This window comes from Ranitomeya imitator, chromosome 7 (genome assembly GCF_032444005.1).
Source record: "Ranitomeya imitator isolate aRanImi1 chromosome 7, aRanImi1.pri, whole genome shotgun sequence".
NCBI classification, from domain to species: Eukaryota; Metazoa; Chordata; class Amphibia; order Anura; family Dendrobatidae; genus Ranitomeya; species Ranitomeya imitator.
The window spans coordinates 65,504,754-65,523,620 of NC_091288.1; the positions used below are offsets into that span (position 1 = coordinate 65,504,754).

The 18,867-nt window shown below is 43.6% G+C and overlaps 1 protein-coding gene across 1 annotated transcript in view; it reads left to right on the top strand.

The window, feature by feature from the left end:
• ABCA12 (ATP binding cassette subfamily A member 12) overlaps nucleotides 1-18,867 on the top strand; it is a 253,565-nt gene that overhangs the window by 225,645 nt on the left and 9,053 nt on the right. Inside the window, exons 54-56 of the mRNA XM_069735561.1 lie at nucleotides 6,239-6,342; nucleotides 13,474-13,566; nucleotides 17,481-17,586. Of these exons, the coding sequence (XP_069591662.1) occupies nucleotides 6,239-6,342; nucleotides 13,474-13,566; nucleotides 17,481-17,586 (303 nt within the window). The remainder of the gene's footprint in view (nucleotides 1-6,238; nucleotides 6,343-13,473; nucleotides 13,567-17,480; nucleotides 17,587-18,867) is intronic.

Consider the following 18,867-nt stretch of genomic DNA (forward strand, 5'->3'; position numbering starts at 1 on the left):
GCGCTTGGATTGCTGTATGATGAGCCTAATTCAGTAGATCAGGCAGAAAAAAATTTGCTGGCTCTTTGTCAGGCTCAGGATGAGATAGAGCTATATTGCCAGAAATTAAGAAAATGGTCCGTGCTCACTCAATGGAATGAATCTGCGCTTGCAGCCATTTTCAGAAAGGGTCTCTCTGAAGCCATTAAGGATGTCATGGTGGGATTTCCTATGCCCGCTGGTTTGAATGAGTCTATGTCTTTGGCCATTCAGATCGGTCGACGCTTGCGTGAGCGTAAATCTGTGCACCATTTGGCGGTATTACCTGAGATTAAACCTGAGCCTATGCAGTGCGATAGGACTATGACCAGAGTTGAACGGCAAGAACACAGACGTCTGAATGGGCTGTGTTTCTACTGTGGTGATTCCACTCATGCTATCTCTGATTGTCCTAAGTGCACAAAGCGGTTCGCTAGGTCTGCCGCCATTGGTACTGTACAGTCAAAATTTCTTCTGTCCGTTACCTTGATATGCTCCTTGTCGTCGTATTCTGTCATGGCGTTTGTGGATTCAGGCGCTGCCCTGAATTTGATGGACTTGGATTATGCTAAACGTTGTGGGTTTTTTCTTGGAGCCCTTGCAGTGTCCTATTCCATTGAGAGGAATTGATGCTACACCTTTGGCCAAGAATAAGCCTCAATACTGGACCCAGCTGACCATGTGCATGGCTCCTGCACATCAGGTTATTCGCTTTCTGGTGTTGCATAATCTGCATGATGTGGTCGTGTTGGGGTTGCCATGGCTACAAGCCCATAATCCAGTATTGGATTGGAATTCCATGTTGGTGTCCAGCTGGGGTTGTCAGGGGGTACATGGTGATGTTCCATTTCTGTCAATTTTGTCATCCACCCCTTCTGAGGTTCCAGAGTTCTTGTCTGATTACCGGGATGTATTTGATGAGCCCAAGTCCGATGCCTTGCCTCCGCATAGGGATTGTGATTGTGCTATCAATTTGATTCCTGGTGGTAAATTCCCAAAAGGTCGACTGTTTAATTTATCCGTGCCTGAGCACACCGCTATGCGCAGTTATGTGAAGGAATCCCTGCAGAAGGGGCATATTCGCCCGTCGTCGTCGCCATTGGGAGCAGGATTCTTTTTTGTGGCCAAGAAGGATGGTTCTCTGAGACCGTGTATAGATTGCCGCCTTCTAAATAAGATCACGGTTAAATTTCAGTACCCCTTGCCATTGTTATCTGATTTGTTTGCTCGGATTAAGGGGGCTAGTTGGTTCACTAAGATAGATCTTCGTGGTGCGTATAATCTGGTGAGAATCAGGCAAGGCGATGAATGGAAAACTGCATTTAATATGCCCGAGGGTCATTTTGAGTATCTAGTGATGCCGTTCGGACTTGCCAATGCTCCATCAGTGTTTCAATCCTTTATGCATGACATCTTCCGTGAGTACCTGGATAAATTCCTGATTGTGTACTTGGATGACATTTTGATCTTCTCGGATGATTGGGAGTCTCATGTGAAGCAGGTCAGAACGGTTTTTCAGGTCCTGCGTGCTAATTCTTTGTTTGTGAAGGGATCAAAGTGTCTCTTTGGTGTGCAGAAGGTTTCATTTTTGGGGTTCATCTTTTCCCCTTCTACTATCGAGATGGATCCGGTTAAGGTCCAAGCCATCCATGATTGGACTCAGCCGACATCTCTGAAAAGTCTGCAAAAGTTCCTGGGCTTTGCTAATTTTTATCGTCGCTTCATCTGCAATTTTTCTAGTGTTGCCAAACCATTGACCGATTTGACCAAGAAGGGTGCTGATTTGGTCAATTGGTCTTCTGCTGCTGTGGAAGCTTTTCAAGAGTTGAAGCGTCGTTTTTCTTCTGCCCCTGTGTTGTGTCAACCAGATGTTTCTCTTCCGTTCCAGGTTGAGGTTGATGCTTCTGAGATTGGAGCAGGGGCTGTTTTGTCACAGAGAGGTTCTGGTTGCTCAGTGATGAAACCATGCGCTTTCTTTTCCAGGAAGTTTTCGCCTGCTGAGCGAAATTATGATGTGGGCAACCGAGAGTTGCTGGCCATGAAGTGGGCATTCGAGGAGTGGCGTCATTGGCTTGAAGGAGCTAAGCATCGCGTGGTGGTATTGACTGATCATAAGAACTTGACTTATCTCGACTCTGCCAAGTGCTTGAATCCTAGACAAGCTCGTTGGTCGTTGTTTTTTGCCCGTTTTGACTTTGTGATTTTGTACCTTCCGGGCTCTAAAAATGTGAAGGCGGATGCTCTGTCTAGGAGTTTTGTGCCCGACTCTCCGGGTTTATCTGAGCCGGCGGGTATCCTCAAGGAAGGAGTAATTGTGTCTGCCATCTCCCCTGATTTGCGGCGGGTGCTGCAAAAATTTCAGGCTAATAAACCTGATCGTTGCCCAGCGGAGAAACTGTTTGTCCCTGATAGGTGGACGAATAGAGTTATCTCTGAACTTCATTGTTCGGTGTTGGCTGGTCATCCTGGAATCTTTGGTACCAGAGAGTTAGTGGCTAGATCCTTTTGGTGGCCCTCTCTGTCGCGGGATGTGCGTACTTTTGTGCAGTCCTGTGGGATTTGTGCTCGGGCTAAGCCCTGCTGTTCTCGTGCCAGTGGGTTGCTTTTGCCCTTGCCGGTCCCGAAGAGACCTTGGACACATATCTCTATGGATTTTATTTCTGACCTTCCCGTTTCTCAAAAGATGTCAGTCATTTGGGTGGTCTGTGATCGCTTCTCTAAGATGGTCCATTTGGTGCCCTTGTCTAAATTACCTTCCTCCTCTGATTTAGTGCCATTGTTCTTCCAGCATGTGGTTCGTTTACATGGCATTCCAGAGAATATCGTTTCTGACAGAGGTTCCCAGTTTGTTTCGAGGTTTTGGCGAGCCTTTTGTGGTAGGATGGGCATTGACTTGTCTTTTTCCTCGGCTTTCCATCCTCAGACTAATGGCCAGACCGAACGAACCAATCAGACCTTGGAAACATATCTGAGATGCTTTGTTTCTGCTGATCAGTATGACTGGGTGTCCTTTTTGCCTTTGGCTGAGTTCGCCCTTAATAATCGGGCCAGCTCGGCTACCTTGGTTTCGCCGTTTTTCTGCAATTCTGGGTTCCATCCTCGTTTCTCTACAGGACAGGTTGAGTCTTTGGACTGTCCTGGTGTGGATACTGTGGTGGACAGGTTGCAGCAGATTTGGACTCAGGTAGTGGACAATTTGACCTTGTCCCAGGAGAAGGCTCAACTTTTCGCTAATCGCAGACGCCGTGTGGGTCCCCGACTTCGTGTTGGGGATCTGGTTTGGTTATCTTCTCGTCATATTCCTATGAAGGTTTCCTTTCCTAAGTTTAAACCTCGTTTTATTGGTCCGTATAGGATTTCTGAGGTTCTTAATCCTGTGTCTTTTCGTCTGACCCTTCCAGATTCTTTTTCCATACATAACGTATTCCATAGGTCATTGTTGCGGAGATACGTGGCACCTATGGTTCCATCTGTTGAGCCTCCTGCCCCGGTTTTGGTGGAGGGGGAATTGGAGTATATTGTGGAGAAGATTTTGGATTCTCGTGTTTCAAGACGGAAACTCCAGTATCTGGTTAAATGGAAGGGTTATGCTCAGGAAGATAATTCCTGGGTTTTTGCCTCTGATGTCCATGCTCCCGATCTTGTTCGTGCCTTTCATGTGGCTCATCCTGGTCGGCCTGGGGGCTCTGGTGAGGGTTCGGTGACCCCTCCTCAAGGGGGGGGGTACTGTTGTGAATTCTGCGGCAGAGTTCACTCCTGTGGTCACAAGTGGTACTTCGGCTTATTCTCTCTGGGAGCTTCCGTTTGTGGAGGAAAGTGGTACTGCAGCTTCTGAGTTTCCTCCCTCAGGTGATCTGGTGAGGTCGTTAGCTGCTTCTCTACTTAACTCCACCTGATGCTTTGATCCATGCTTCCTGTCAATGTTCCAGTGTTGGACTTGTGTTTCTCTGGATCATTCCTGTGGCCTGCTGCTCTGCATAGCTAAGTGCTTCTTTGCTATTTGTTGCTATTTTTTCTGTCCAGCTTGTCTATTTGTTTTGCTGGAAGCTCTGGGACGCAAAGGGTGTACCTCCGTGCCGTTAGTTCGGTACGGAGGGTCTTTTTGCCCCCTTTGCGTGGTTTTCTTTAGGGTTTTGTGTAGACCGCAAAGTTATCTTTCCTATCCTCGTTCTGTCTAGAATATTGGGCCTCACTTTGCTGAATCTATTTCATCCCTACGTTTGTCTTTTCATCTTACTCACAGTCATTATATGTGGGGGGCTGCCTTTTCCTTTGGGGTATTTCTCTGAGGCAAGGTAGGCTTATTTTTCTATCTCCAGGCTAGTTAGTTTCTCAGGCTGTGCCGAGTTGCATAGGGAGCCTTAGGCGCAATCCACAGCTGCCTCTAGTTGTGTTTGGAGAGGATCAGGAATTGCGGTCTACAGAGTTTCCACGTCTCAGAGCTCGTTCTATTATTTTGGGTTATTGTCAGATCACTGTATGGGCTCTGATCGCTATGTACATTGTGTTACTGAAATTGCCTTGCATAACAGACGTCGCGGTCACGTGACCGTGTCGCGGTCACATGACCGTGACGTCACGGCAGGTCCTTGTTGTGCAGGACCTGCCATGACGTCGCGGTCACATGACCGTGTAGCGGTCACATGACCGTGACGTCACGGCAGGTCCTTTTCGCGCATGCACACAGGACTTGTGATGACGTCGCGGTCACATGACCGTGACGTCATGGCAGGTCCTTCTGCCAGACCATCCGTGCGACCAGAGCGTGACGGTTGCATCGCGAGGAGCGGGAAAGGCGGCATAGGTGAGTATATCATAATTTTTAATTTTTTAAATTATTTTTAACATTCAATGTTTTTACTATTGACGCTGCATAGGCTGCGTCAATAGTAAAAAAAGTGGTCACACAGGGTTAATAGCAGCGGTAGCCGACTGCATTACACCGCGGTCCGTTACCGCTGCCATTAACCCTGTGTTAGCGGTGACCGGAGGGGAGTATGCGGGCGCCGGGCAGTGAGTGCAGGGAGTAAGGAGCGGCCATTTTCTTCCGGACTGTGCGCGTCGCTGATTGGTCGCTGCAGCCATGACAGGCAGCTGCCGAGACCAATCAGCGAACGAATAACTGTTATAGAAGGACAGACAGACGGAAGTACCCCTTAGACAATTATGTATATAGATGTTTTGAGATATTTATCCCTATATTGGTGGGAGGCCCCGCTTGGTGGGTGGCCCAGGGCCTGGACCCCTTGGGCACCCCCTAAATCCGGGCCTGATTCTCTACAATTATAACTAGAGGTGACTAAAGGCATCTGAGACACTAGGGGTTGTCTCATGACATATCCACAGGATGTACCATACATGTTTAATAGATGTGGGTATAACCTATGTATTTATGACCAGAACAGGGGGCCCTGATCCCTTATTCTGACTGATGCTGAGGCCTCACTGAATGGAGCTCTGAAAAGCCCTGATTCTGAGATCACACCAGTTGGACCTCCCAACGATGGAGAAGTTATCCCCTATCCCAAGCATGAAATGTGAAAATGACCCCTTCAGCAGCTGAGGTGCCATATGGAATAGTGTACCTGGGCTATAAATTATGAATATTAGTAGTAATCATGTGATTCCACCACCCATATAAATGTACTTTCACTGCATCCGTCAGCTCTATATGTAACATAGTAACATAGTAACATAGTTAGTAAGGCCGAAAAAAGACATTTGTCCATCCAGTTCAGCCTATATTCCATCATAATAAATCCCCAGATCTACGTCCTTCTACAGAACCTAATAATTGTATGATACAATATTGTTCTGCTCCAGGAAGACATCCAGGCCTCTCTTGAACCCCTCGACTGAGTTCGCCATCACCACCTCCTCATGCAAGCAATTCCAGATTCTCACTGCCCTAACAGTAAAGAATCCTCTTCTATGTTGGTGGAAAAACCTTCTCTCCTCCAGACGCAAAGAATGCCCCCTTGTGCCCGTCACCTTCCTTGGTATATATGGTCAAGGAACTCCTTGGTTATTGCTAATGTTCTTACATTTTACAGTAGGAGGACATTGTCTCATATGTTATGGAGCTACATAGTTGAGTCCTTGGTTTCAGTATTTTTTCGGCCCCGTCGTCTATTTTTTCAAATGTTTGTCCAAAGACACAATATTTCTGCCATATACCAATAGAATTATGTACTTATTCATTACTTTTCATGGCTTCCAGGATGAACCAAGCTCAGGAATGGACCCTAAAACAAAAAGACATCTGTGGAAAATCATCTCTGAAGAAGTCAAAGAAAAACGTGCAGTTATCCTGACATCTCACAGGTAAGAAACCGTATGATAAGCACAATAACCAGAGCCATAAGAAAATAACCAACCTGGCCTTGTTATTTACTTGGTTTCCATTATTGTAAAAGAGAAAACTGGACTTATCTATACTCCAGTACGTGTCATTTTGGCTCAAAGACGGTACCACAATTATCGTATACAATTTGCGGAGCAAACAGGTAGCCTTTTTCTCTGTATGTATGTGCGTAATGCAAAAGCATTTTGCCAACTAACAATTAATGGAAACAATCTAAAGCATTTTTAGGATTGCTACCTGCAAAAGATGGCACTAACGTTCCTGTCCTCTTCCTCTCTGAAGAGGCTCTTTCCATATTTAAATTCCCAGAGAATAACTTCATCGTCAACTTGGCACTTGCCACAAGGAGAGACTTTACCCCTTAGACTTGTCAGAGGCCTCTCACCCAGACAAATCAGTCTTTGCCCCGATGGTGGGCAATCACCCCGAAACAAGTGTCTGCAAATGGAGTTTCTGGTTTGCTTTCTTATCTCAAGTCATGTGGCCAAGGCCCCTTAAAGGGAATCTGTCACTAGGAGTTTGCTACCCTCTCTTGGAGCAGCATGATGTAGGGGCAGAAACTCAGAGATACCCTGATTCCATCAAGGTGTCACTACAGTTTTGATAAAATCCCTCGCTCGTCCACAACCCTGATTGGCAGCTTTCTGTGTACACTGTGCAGAGGCAGAAAGTTGACAATCAGTGGTGGGATTATATAGAGCTCTTGAACATGAAGGACTACATAGCAGCAGGTTTACTAGCCATGTAGTGATACAATTACTGTTTAATCAGCAGGAGATTATCAAAACTACAGCCAACTGCCCAGTAAGTGATACATCACTGGAATCAGGTCTCTATCTCTATATTATGCTGCTCTCAAATAAGGGAGAAAAAACCTGGGTGATAGAATCCTTTTAAAGGGTGTATATTGACTTTTAGGATTGGTACCTCCAATAGGTGGCACTAGAGTTCCTGTCCTCTTCCTCTCTGAAGAGGGTATTTCCAAATTAGAATCAGTGAATTAGGCCGGGTTCACATTGCGTTTATATGGCACATTAGACAGACTACATTACACTGCGTTATGCCGCGGTGTAACGTAGTCCATTAACACCACCATTAAGTCATATGTCGGATGCATCGCTAGCGCATGCCCACAATGGGCGTGCACCAGCGATGTGCCGTCATTGAGTGATGGACCCTGGGACGCGGGCTGCAGCATTTCCGGGTCCGTCACTGCTAGCGCAGATAGAGCATCTGCTATCTCTATCTGCGCTAGCGATGTGACATATCGGCACTTGCGTTTACAGCAGCCCGTTAACGCGTGTGCTGAACGGGCTGCTGTTAAAGCAACGTGAACCTGACCTTACTAAAATGTTACAACTTTTCATAAGAAAAGTCTGCAGTGCTATGCCACAATTGGGCTCCTCACTCCTGGCCTGTAGACATGACTGTATACATCGACTTGCGCTGTCTATGATTGGGCTAAACCAACCTTTTCATAAGCCGCACTTTACTGATTTTACCATGCTGTACACTTCCACAATGTCAAATGCCATGCTAGATACAACAGGCTCAGACCATGGTCAAAGTTGTAAAGTAACAAACCCCCCGAAATATTGCTGAGATATACTTTATACAACAGGAGGACTCACAATGATACATGACTGCCATGTCTTTTTGCCTATAAATCTGAATATCTGACCTTAGGCTACAAGTCTGCAGTCACTCTGCTGGAATACTTGTGAATCCTCACATCACACGCACTGCGCACTGTGAGGATTCTACGGTGCCAGCGCAGGAAGCGGGCAGCCATGTGTCTGCAAGAATGTACTTTACAAACTTCCGGCCACATTCCGACTAGACTGTGTCTGTCCTTGCACAATACACTCGCATTGAGGGAGGCTGCGCACATCTAGTTGGCAAGTCACTGAATGTACGGAAATCCTATACTTGTCTGGTGCCGGAGGATGCTTATAGCGTACAGTTGGTTATTGACTCCTGGCAAACTTTTTTCCAGTATATTAACTCTTTTATTGGATTCTATGAGTTTCATAAAGGGATTCTTGCTTTTCTTTAAACACCACATATTCAATAACTTGAAATTAAAGGGGTTGTCTCACCTTAGGCTACAAATCTGCAGTTACTGTGAGCTTTAAGTATTCTCTACTGCCAGGAGCTGCGAGTCATGTGACCGCAACAATGTCATTTTCATACTTCTGGCCACATTCCAACTAGACGTGTCCGGCGTCGCTCAATACACTTGCATTGAGTAAAGCCGTGCACGTCTAGTTGGCATGTGACTGCATATATGTAAATTGCCATTACCAACGCTGGAGAATCCTCACAGCACCCAATGCATGCAATGCGAGGATTCACAAGTCTGCAATCACAGAGTGACTGCAGACTTGTTGCCTAGAGTCGCACAACCCCTTTCAATCAGGTAGTAGGTTGGAGAACCTGTTATAATCCACTTGGCAACAGAGGTCCTTTTTTAATTGTTTTACTAAGGGTAAATTGAGAGTTTTAATCTTCAAGGATAAAAAAACAGAATCATAACTGCATCCATATCAAATCCATCTGCCACAAATGCATCCATATCAAATAGGGAGTATCTGATTACTAGCTGTGCAAGCACTATGCGCACAACACACAGTGAATGGGATATTTTTAAAGCGAGCAACGGCGCTATTTATGAAGACGTACAATTGATACAGCACAATGGTACATCAGTGGTTTTGTTTCGGATCTTAACATTATTAGTTATTGTGAGAACTGTGGATGCAGGGAAATGAAATAATACCATTAAAAAAAAAAGAAGTATATTTCTTTGTTAATCTTTTCTATACGATTTGATTCGGCTGCTTCTTGCTTCTTCTTATCTCTTGATTTCCATTTTATCACCTAATAAGCCTCTCCGGAATCTGAAATTAAAGATCTGGGATTGCATAGCCGATGTCTTCTGAGAGGATATGGAAGAGTATGTACAAGTGATAATAAATCAGATGGACCCAGCGCACCGACTCTGTTTGATTTAGTGCTGTGATTCCATCACATAATGACTGCACATGTCTTAGTTTTTGCAGTATTTTGTGCACCGTATAAAATCCCTCTTGCTCTTTACTATAATATGACATATTGAGGTGCACATGTCAAGCTTAAGAAATTGAAAAGTGAAGCAGGAAGGCCTGGCTGGGCTGTGTCAATAAATTAAGATGTTTGCTCCAATTTGCTTTTTATTCTTTGTGTGGGGAAAAGGTTGGAGAGCAGCTGTGTGATAGGAGGTGAAGACGATAACGGAAGGGAGAATGGGGAACGGCGAGCGCTGTGATAGCCTGTCATCACATAGGGCAACAGGAAGGGTAATTGGTTTTAAAAATGTAAAAGAATACGATGAGATGTGAATCGGGTGTGCAGGAATAAGAGAGGGGTTAAGGAATTGTTTAATGGAGGCAATGTTGTACACACAAGAAAGAAACATGAACAAACACATCATTTTGCAGCGGAAAAAAATGCGTTTTATACTTTGTTTTAATACTCCTTTAGTACAGTCATAAAGGCCCAAGTAGAAGACGCTGATCAAAGTAAATATGTAGAAAAACAGCAACCAGCAGCACTCAATCGGTCAGGATGCCCGCTCCAACGTCCATGGATCCACCGGACAAAAACTCACGAAATAGAAAAAAGGAGCAGCATCCATTCCAGGTGAAAAATATATGGAGTCTTTATTCCACCACCATCATACAACGTTTCGGCCTGGTATGGCCTAAGTACTTGACAAAGGCCATACCAGGCCGAAACGTTGTATGATGGTGGTGGAATAAAGACTCCATATATTTTTCACCTGGAATGGATGCTGCTCCTTTTTTCTATTTCGCTGATCAAAGTAAAATCTGCACCTCCCGAAAAAAGTGTGTGCCTAGCAGAAGGAAATATGAAAGCCCATTGTCGTCTCCAGCATGTTTGCTACTCGGGTGTTTCACGAACATGTAATGAACATTTACCGTAATTGAAATTTACTTTTAAGGTACCGTCACACTAGACGATATCGCTAGCGATCCGTGACGTTGCAGCGTCCTCGCTAGCGATATCGTCCAGTGTGACAGGGAGCAGCGATCAGGCCCCTGCTGTGCTGTCGCTGGTCGGGGAAGAAAGTCCAGAACTTTATTTGGTCGCTGGACTCCCCGCAGACATCGCTGAATCGGCGTGTGTGACACCGATTCAGCGATGTCTTCACTGGTAACCAGGGTAAACATCGGGTAACTAAGCGCAGGGCCGCGCTTAGTAACCCGATGTTTACCCTGGTTACCATCCTAAAAGTAAAAAAAACAAACACTACATACTTACCTACAGCCGTCTGTCCTCCAGCGCTGTGCTCTGCACTCCTCCTGTACTGGCTGTGAGCACAGCGGCCGGAAAGCAGAGCGGTGACGTCACCGCTCTGCTTTCCGGCTGACCGACGCTCACATCCAGTACAGGAGGAGTGCAGAGCACAGCGCTGGAGGACAGACGGCTGTAGGTAAGTATGTACTGTTTGTTTTTTTTATTTTTAGGATGGTAACCAGGGTAAAAATCGGGTTACTAAGCGCGGCCCTGCGCTTAGTTACCCGATGTTTACTCTGGTTACCGGCATCGTTGGTCGCTGGAGAGCGGTCTGTGTGACAGCTCTCCAGCGACCAAACAGCGACGCTGCAGCGATCCGGATCGTTGTCGGTATCGCTGCAGCGTCGTCAAGTGTGACGGTACCTTAAGGGGTTATTCAACAAATAAAATACATGTTAATCAATAGATCTTGGAATAATAATAAGTTCCGCATTTGGATGTGTCAAAAAAATATTCTTCTGCTGAGATAATCTCATAAATGTGCCCTTGCTATGTGTTGTGTCCGATATGCAGATCTTCTCCAGTTCAGTCAACACATACTACAGCTCGTAGCCAGTGACTTATGATAAGTGAGTATACAGACAAAACAGCATGGGTAAGCAGATGCTACTTTTTAAGCTAACACATTTATCAGATTGGTTTATCACAGGAGTGAGTGTCTCCAGCTCTCTGAGCTCATCATAAATCAAGTCAGAAACATGAGTTCCGGTGGCCACGAAACTTTTATGTCACAGACTTGATTTATGATGAGCTCACAGGACTGGTAACACGGCAGAAACACTCACTCCTGTGATAAAACAGGCAGGAACATGTGTTAAATCAGAAAATAACAGTTGAGAGCTCCTGTTGTTTCGTCAGCATAAGTCACTTATAATAATACAGTATACAATCTCCCCTGGCTAGGTGCTGTGGTATGTGCCGATCATGAAATGGAGCAGCTCTGTCCATAACACAATACATTGCAGAGACACATTTATAAGATTATTTCGGCACAGAAACACTTTTATAAACACATCCAATTGTGGAAATTATTATTCAATTATTCCAAGATCTATTAATGGGACAAATTCCAATTTCACAATCTATTCATGGGACAGCTTCCTTAATAAAAATAAATTTCCACCCATGAAATTTGTACAGATGTAGCAAGCGCCAATCATTGGCCAGTTTATAACATTGTATTTTAGTGGCCATACTAGGCAAAAAGAGTAGAGCATTGCAGGTTTCAGCTTTCACCGGAATCATCAGCACTCGGATCTTGTGGGAGAATTAAATGTTTTTCTACAGTAAGCATTTTCATCATCAATACATGGAGGATAACAATGGAGAACTGACGTAAGCAAATCAGAGAAGTCATAATTCACCAAAGAGAGGAAATACATACACATCAACAAGCTGTAAGGCTATGTTCACATGTTTTTTTATGCAGCCAAAACATGATCACTTGGCAGTAAAAAAAAAAAAAAAAAAAGTTGCAGATAAAACACATGCTGCTTTTCTTGCTGCATTTTTGAGGATTACCAAAGTGAACACTTTAATTCCATCTGGCAAGCACAAACAATACAAGGTGTTAGACCACCAAAGCAAGATGTATGTAAAACAATAAAACATTTTTGAAAAAAGAGAAATTTGATCTAATTATTTAGGGGGAAAGGTTTTTTTTTTATTATTTCTGGAAAAATAGTGACTTCTGAAACAAAAAGCTGGCTTCATGTATAAAGTGCAGAAGTGATCTAAGGATATATGAGGTCATTAAAATATACACAATTGCAAATGTAAAAACCCTGGGGGTGTTGAATTGGCATTGTTTACCTAACCCATTGGTAGGGCATTGAGTTGGTCAGGCGTTGTTTACCTAACCCATTGGTAGGGCATTGAGTTGGTCAGGCATTGTTTACCTAACCCATTGGTGGAGCATTGAGTTGGTCAGGCATTGTTTACCTAACATATTGGTATGGCATTGAGTTAGAAGGGCATTGTTTACTTTCACACATATCACTAATTAAATTAAAATGTATTAATACTAAAAGCCATGGTCAGGTGAGGACACCAAAACATTATGGTTTAAACTTGAGAAAAATCACAAAAATCAATTGATTTCACATCCTGCTATACCTGCATTTTCCCCCAAAACACTGCAAAAAGTGATTAGCAGTGTTTTTGATTCACTTTTACTGCTTTTTTGTACTGTCCTATTCTTTCTACGAGTGAAAAAACGCTGCAGAAACGCTGAAACAATTGACATGCTGAAGTTTAGAAAAACCCAGCAGTTTTCCAATTTATTTAGGGAAAGAAACAAGTATGTGCATGAGATTTCTGATTTCATGGCTTTTGCTGGTACTGTAAAAAGCAGCTTTCAATTTGCATTAAAAAAAGCAGCAAGAACCACATAGTGTGAACATGGCTCTTCTGCTAACTGTTAGGCCATCTGCTGTCTGCTCGATGCAGGTAGATTCCTGCTACCAGGATTTAGCTCAGCCCTATAAAGATTTATTAAGAAATTACAGAATATTGGACATAATTGAGATTCAAAAATACAAAACGGTGTTCAAGGGTGGATGGTTACTAAAAGGTTTCTATGTGATACACATGTGATCATACTGTCTAATTCAATATGTGAATTTAATAACTTATTTGTCAATATTCGCATGCTAGACAATATGTGGTCTTAAAAAAGCAACCTTATTTTACTAATTGCATATACTGCTTTTCTCTCTATTCCTTGCTCCCAGCATGGAGGAGTGTGAGGCGCTGTGTACCAGATTGGCCATAATGGTGAGAGGAACATTTCAATGCATTGGTTCTCTGCAGCACATAAAGAGCAGGTCAGTGTCTTTTATGCTTCTTTTCCATTTCTCTGCTTATTTAGATAAGGTTTAAATGGAGGTTGAAAATGTAGCCATGCTGAAATAATTATACATTGCATACTGTACATATATAAATATAATATGGATCAGCAGTACCAGTCTACTTCATTACACTAATGAGGATATGTGGCACATTCATTAAAAACTCTCTTAATGCAACAAGAGAGAAAAAGTATGCATCGGCACTGCTTAGTCCTGGGGAATTTTTCACTTATGCTATATCATAGGTGCTCTAATTTCTAAAAATAAAAAAACAGTATATGCAAATATCCAAAACAAGGGGTCAATAGGGAACTCACCATCGCTATAAAAACTTCATCTTTACTCCATCTTCATTAAAACAATAGGTGACAGCACTAGCACGGGAAGTAGCAGGAGCTACAAGGCTACTGCCGTTTCGCATTACATACGCTTCTGCTGGCCTTCGGGAGGCTCTAAAAGACCAGTGGAAACGTAATGCGAAACGGCCGTTGCCTTGTGGCTCCTGATCTCTCCACTGCTAGCGGTATCACTTATTGTTTTCATGAAGATGAAATAAACATGAAGGGTCTCATTCATCAAGATCGACATTGTTCATGCCAGTCTTGTTGAGCAGGCGTGCTGGAGTCAGACGCTCCCAATTCATCCCTCTTCATGAATCTGAAGCATCTGATGTTCGCCACGCCAGAAAATTTACTCTTCTCGGATACTAGAGTGAGATTTCTGGCATAAGAAATGCCACAGCTTGTCATGATTTAGACAAGCAGTGACATGATGCCCCCGATCCCACCCAGCTCCACCTATTTTGATAGAGATGACAGAAACTGTTGTGAGAACGACAAAATTTGCCTAAATTTTACAACTTTTTAAATCTTTGATGAATCGTGACCGAAGTTTGTATAATGATGGTTAGTGCCCTCTTGACTTCTTGTTTTCGATATTAAATACTCTGTTGATTGGCAGAACAAATTTTTATCATCTGCTAAATTCAATTAATATCGGCCATGCCTATCTAAATTTAACCCTTAGAAATGACTGGCATCTATATAAAATATTACACGTGGTTTAGGCATAGAGCACCATTTTGCCAAGAGCAAATGAGTGCACCATTCCATAATAACAAAAAAAGGGTTGTTTTTCTTATATGATCCCAAACACATACATAAACTTAAGGGGAACCTGTTATGTCAAAACATGCTATAAACCTGCAGATAGAGGAATAATCTGCAGGTTAATAACGTTCTTAAGCAGTCTGGCATCTGGCTGCCAAGAGGAAACTAACTTTATTCCTCTGCAGCCTCCAACTTTCAGTCATGAGGGCACAGCCTTAGTCCCAGTCCATAGTGAAAGGCGGCTGTAACCGCGGCGCCGGCACTGACTGACAGCCAGCTAAGTAGTTCAACAGTACAAGGTCGGCTGTCAGTCAGTGTCGAGGCATGGTTTCAATTACCGTTGACAATGTAGTGAGTGATGACTGAAGTCGCCTGCGCCTCTAGACTGAAAGCTGGAGGCAGACAGGAGGAATAAAGTTACTTTCCTCAGGGAAGCCGGGCTTTCAGTACGGTGGCCACAAGGCTTTAGAACAGTATTAGCCTGCAGATTAACCCCACATCTGCAGGTTAATAGCGTTTTGGGACATGACCAGCTCCTTTTAATTCTCTGACGACTAAAATATTTGTTTCCAGTGGGAGCAAGTAGGTACTGCTAAGTTTTCAGTATCATGTAGATATACTGCTCACTTATTATGCTAGTGAGAAGTCTTTAAAATCCATGTAACAAAGCTAACCACAATTCTATGGAAGGCTTTGTAGAGGTCACAAGAAGGAAAATTTATATTTCACGATGAAGTGCAGAACATTACAGTATTTCACTCACAAGGATATCGAGGAAATTCTTCATCCTTTTACTATTAAACTTTTCACACTAAATTATACATCTGTGAAGGTCTGAAAACGCAAAAAATACAAGATTTTGATATGATTAGTTGATCAGTGAGTTTCATTTTAGGATATCAGGAAAATGCTGTCGGGTATTATTTGGCCTGGAATCACACACGTTGTTCTTGGTGCAGTTGTTTATGTAACAGGAGTGGATGTAAAAAATATGAAAAAAGAAAAATAGACTTTGGTGCTGTTCAAATAAAGTGTTTGCCCTATGTTTAGTGTTTACAATGTGAAACCTCCTAACATACAAGCAACATGTGTCCATAGAGCTCTATTGCCAGATAGAAGGCAACAAATGGTCTTTAATTCCACTGTCTGGCTGGTAAACATCACTGCATTACCAAACAATGGTATGAAATGGACTTTTAAGGTACCTTCACACTGAGCAACTTTTGAACGATAGCGATCCGTGACATTGCAGCATCCTGGATAGCGATCTCGTTGTGTTTGATACGCAGCAGCGATCAGGATCCTGCTGTGACATCGCTGGTCGGAGCTAGAAGTCCAGAACTTTATTTTGTCGTCAGGTCACCTGCTGTCATCTCTGGATCGGCGTGTGTGATGCCGATCCAGCGATGAGTCCCCGGGTAACCAGGGTAAACATCGGGTTGCTAAGCGCAGGGCCGCGCTTAGTAACACGATGTTTACCCTGGTTACCATTGTAAAAGTAAAAAAAAAACACTACATACTCACATTCCGGTGTTTGTCACGTCCCCCGCCGTCAGCTTCCCGCACTGACTGTGAGCGCCGGCCGTAAAGCACAGCGGTGATGTCACCGCTGTGCCCTGCTTTACGGCTGGCGCTCAGTCAGTGCGGGAAGCTGAGGGCGAGGGACATGACAAACACCGGAATGTAAGTATGTAGTGTTTTTTTTTTTTACATTTACAAAGGTAACCAGGGTAAACATCGGGTTACTAAGCACGGCCCTGCGCTTAGTAACCCGATGTTTACCCTGGTTACCCGAGGACTTCGGCATCGTTGGTCGCTGGAGAGCTGTCTGTGTGACACCTCCCCAGCGACCACACAAGGACTTTCCAACGATCACGGCCAGGTCGTATCGCTGGTCGTGATCGTTGGAAAGTTGATCAGTGTGAAGGTACCTTTAGTCTACACTATTCCGTAACATATTCCAGTAAAAAAAAAAGCTATGGGTTAGAAATAAGAGATGAGGGAAGGTTAGTTCCACACCAGCAGCCATTCGTGATAAAGGAGGAAATCTGCTGCGTCTGCCAGGGACTTTGGGGCACGTTCACCACCAGTATATGTGGGTAATCAGCCCTTAATGCTCATATGTATCAAGTTGGGACCTGTATGCCAATTATTCATTGTATCCCTTCCATCAGAGGTATACATTGGAAGTCCTCCCAACAAACACTTTCAATAGAAGCCACCAAATATTGGATGAGAAAAGAAGCTAATATTGCTCCTCGTTTTGTATTTGTTCTTGTGAGATGGTTCCACGAACGCTGTTTGTCAAACCTGTTTAATAGAATGGTCCCATCATATTAACTATTGAAGGAGTTTTCCAGAATCAGAATATTGATAGCTTCATTATAATAGGTTATCAATATCAAATCCTTACTGAAAAGCTGTGGGTGCTGCAGCCTCTTCTCAGTTCGGTTTCATTCCAGAAAACCTCTTTGAATTTACTAATCACGAACAACAAATTCCAGGCTTCTAAATAGTGGCGAATGCATTAATATAATAATAAAGCGTTTACCTGCAATTAATAATTTCCATCCCAGGGGCAATCACAATGTCAAGTCTTTGTGTGACGTACTGTAAATCTTATGTGAGCTCCTGATGTTTTCAGTTGTGGCTTTGATGCCCCATCATTCAGTTCTCACTATAAGACTGGATTTGTTTCCAAGCTCCAGGCTTCTATGGTAACATGCGAACGGTGCTCTCTCCAGTTTATTAAAATGCGATGATCCTCTGCTTTATTTTCAGATTTGGAAGTGGGTTCACGGTGAAGATGCATTTGAAGGACTTCTCCGTCAGTATTGAGACAATTACGAACTTTATGCACGCACAATTTCCCAACACATATTTAAAGGTACAATTTAGCAAACTGTTTACTGTAAACACCACCCCTTATCTAAAGTAGATTTTATTTAACATATTTTACGTTTTGTGAAGATCTGAGGTTGTGGGTTGTAATAGGCAGGTTAACGACGCAACCATTTTTTATTCCTTACATCCATAGTCTTATAGCAACTCCAGGTAGATGGCCACAATGCAATACCCCCAGTCTACAATAATAATAATAATTTTTATTTATATAGCGCCAACATATTCCGCAGCGCTTTACAACTTATAGAGGGGACTTGTACAGACAAGATCCATACCCGGGGCCGGTAGTTCCACTGCCCCAAAATAGGCAATAGCAACTGTCTCTCAACTTTTGTTTGGCCCACAGATTTGTATATCCCACTGGTATAGTCTGTAGTCACAGTCCATGCTCCTCCAGACAACGGATGCCATGACCGTAGTGCGTACATCCAGCTCCAGCCAGCAACAACATAAAGTACAGTCCCCACAAGTACAAAAGATGGTGCAAATGACAAAGTCTCAGCCTTAGCTGTCTCACCGGGGATTAGAAACTATGACTTTGGGGCATCCAAGACCAACAACCCCAACTACTAGCACCACGCTTTTGGTGGACACCAACAGAGAGTAGCTAGCGGCAAGCATAGAAGGCTGACTGAGTACAGTGAGGTATGTGGGCAAGTGACCTGTTTGTACCAACCTGGGTTCTCCAAACATCTTCATGGGTTCAGTGATGGGCAGTGGAGCAGATCTGTATCCCACCAGATGGAGCCATGGTTCCTTGGGCTGATCATGTAGAGTCTCCCTGTAGGCAGAGTAGGCGCCTTTTTTATATTCCACAGCTATCACTCACAGCACTCTCCCACGGGAATGGGGGAATGTGGGGGAAGATAATCCCTCATCGTTCGATTCCTCAATTAACCTGAATTTTTGTCCTTCAAGGTGTGTAGAATAGTAAACTGCAGGGGGATGATACAATACGCAATTGGCAGACATTCCACAGATCAACGTACAGGCTCATATGAACAATGGATCGTGTCCCTTGATCTACTTAACAATAAGTCTGGCTTAAATAAGAATAAACACTGTGTCATCACAAGTTTCACCATATATTTTACATAATGTCTATATTCATTAAGAGCAACCCTCCAAAAGACCACATTTTCTGATGCAGTCTTGGGAGGTGGTCTGAAAGAGGTTTAACAGAGTATATGCAGTAAGCTCAAAAGTGATATCACAGCACAGAAATAATTCTTAAAGTGCTGTTATTGTAGAGGAATCATATACA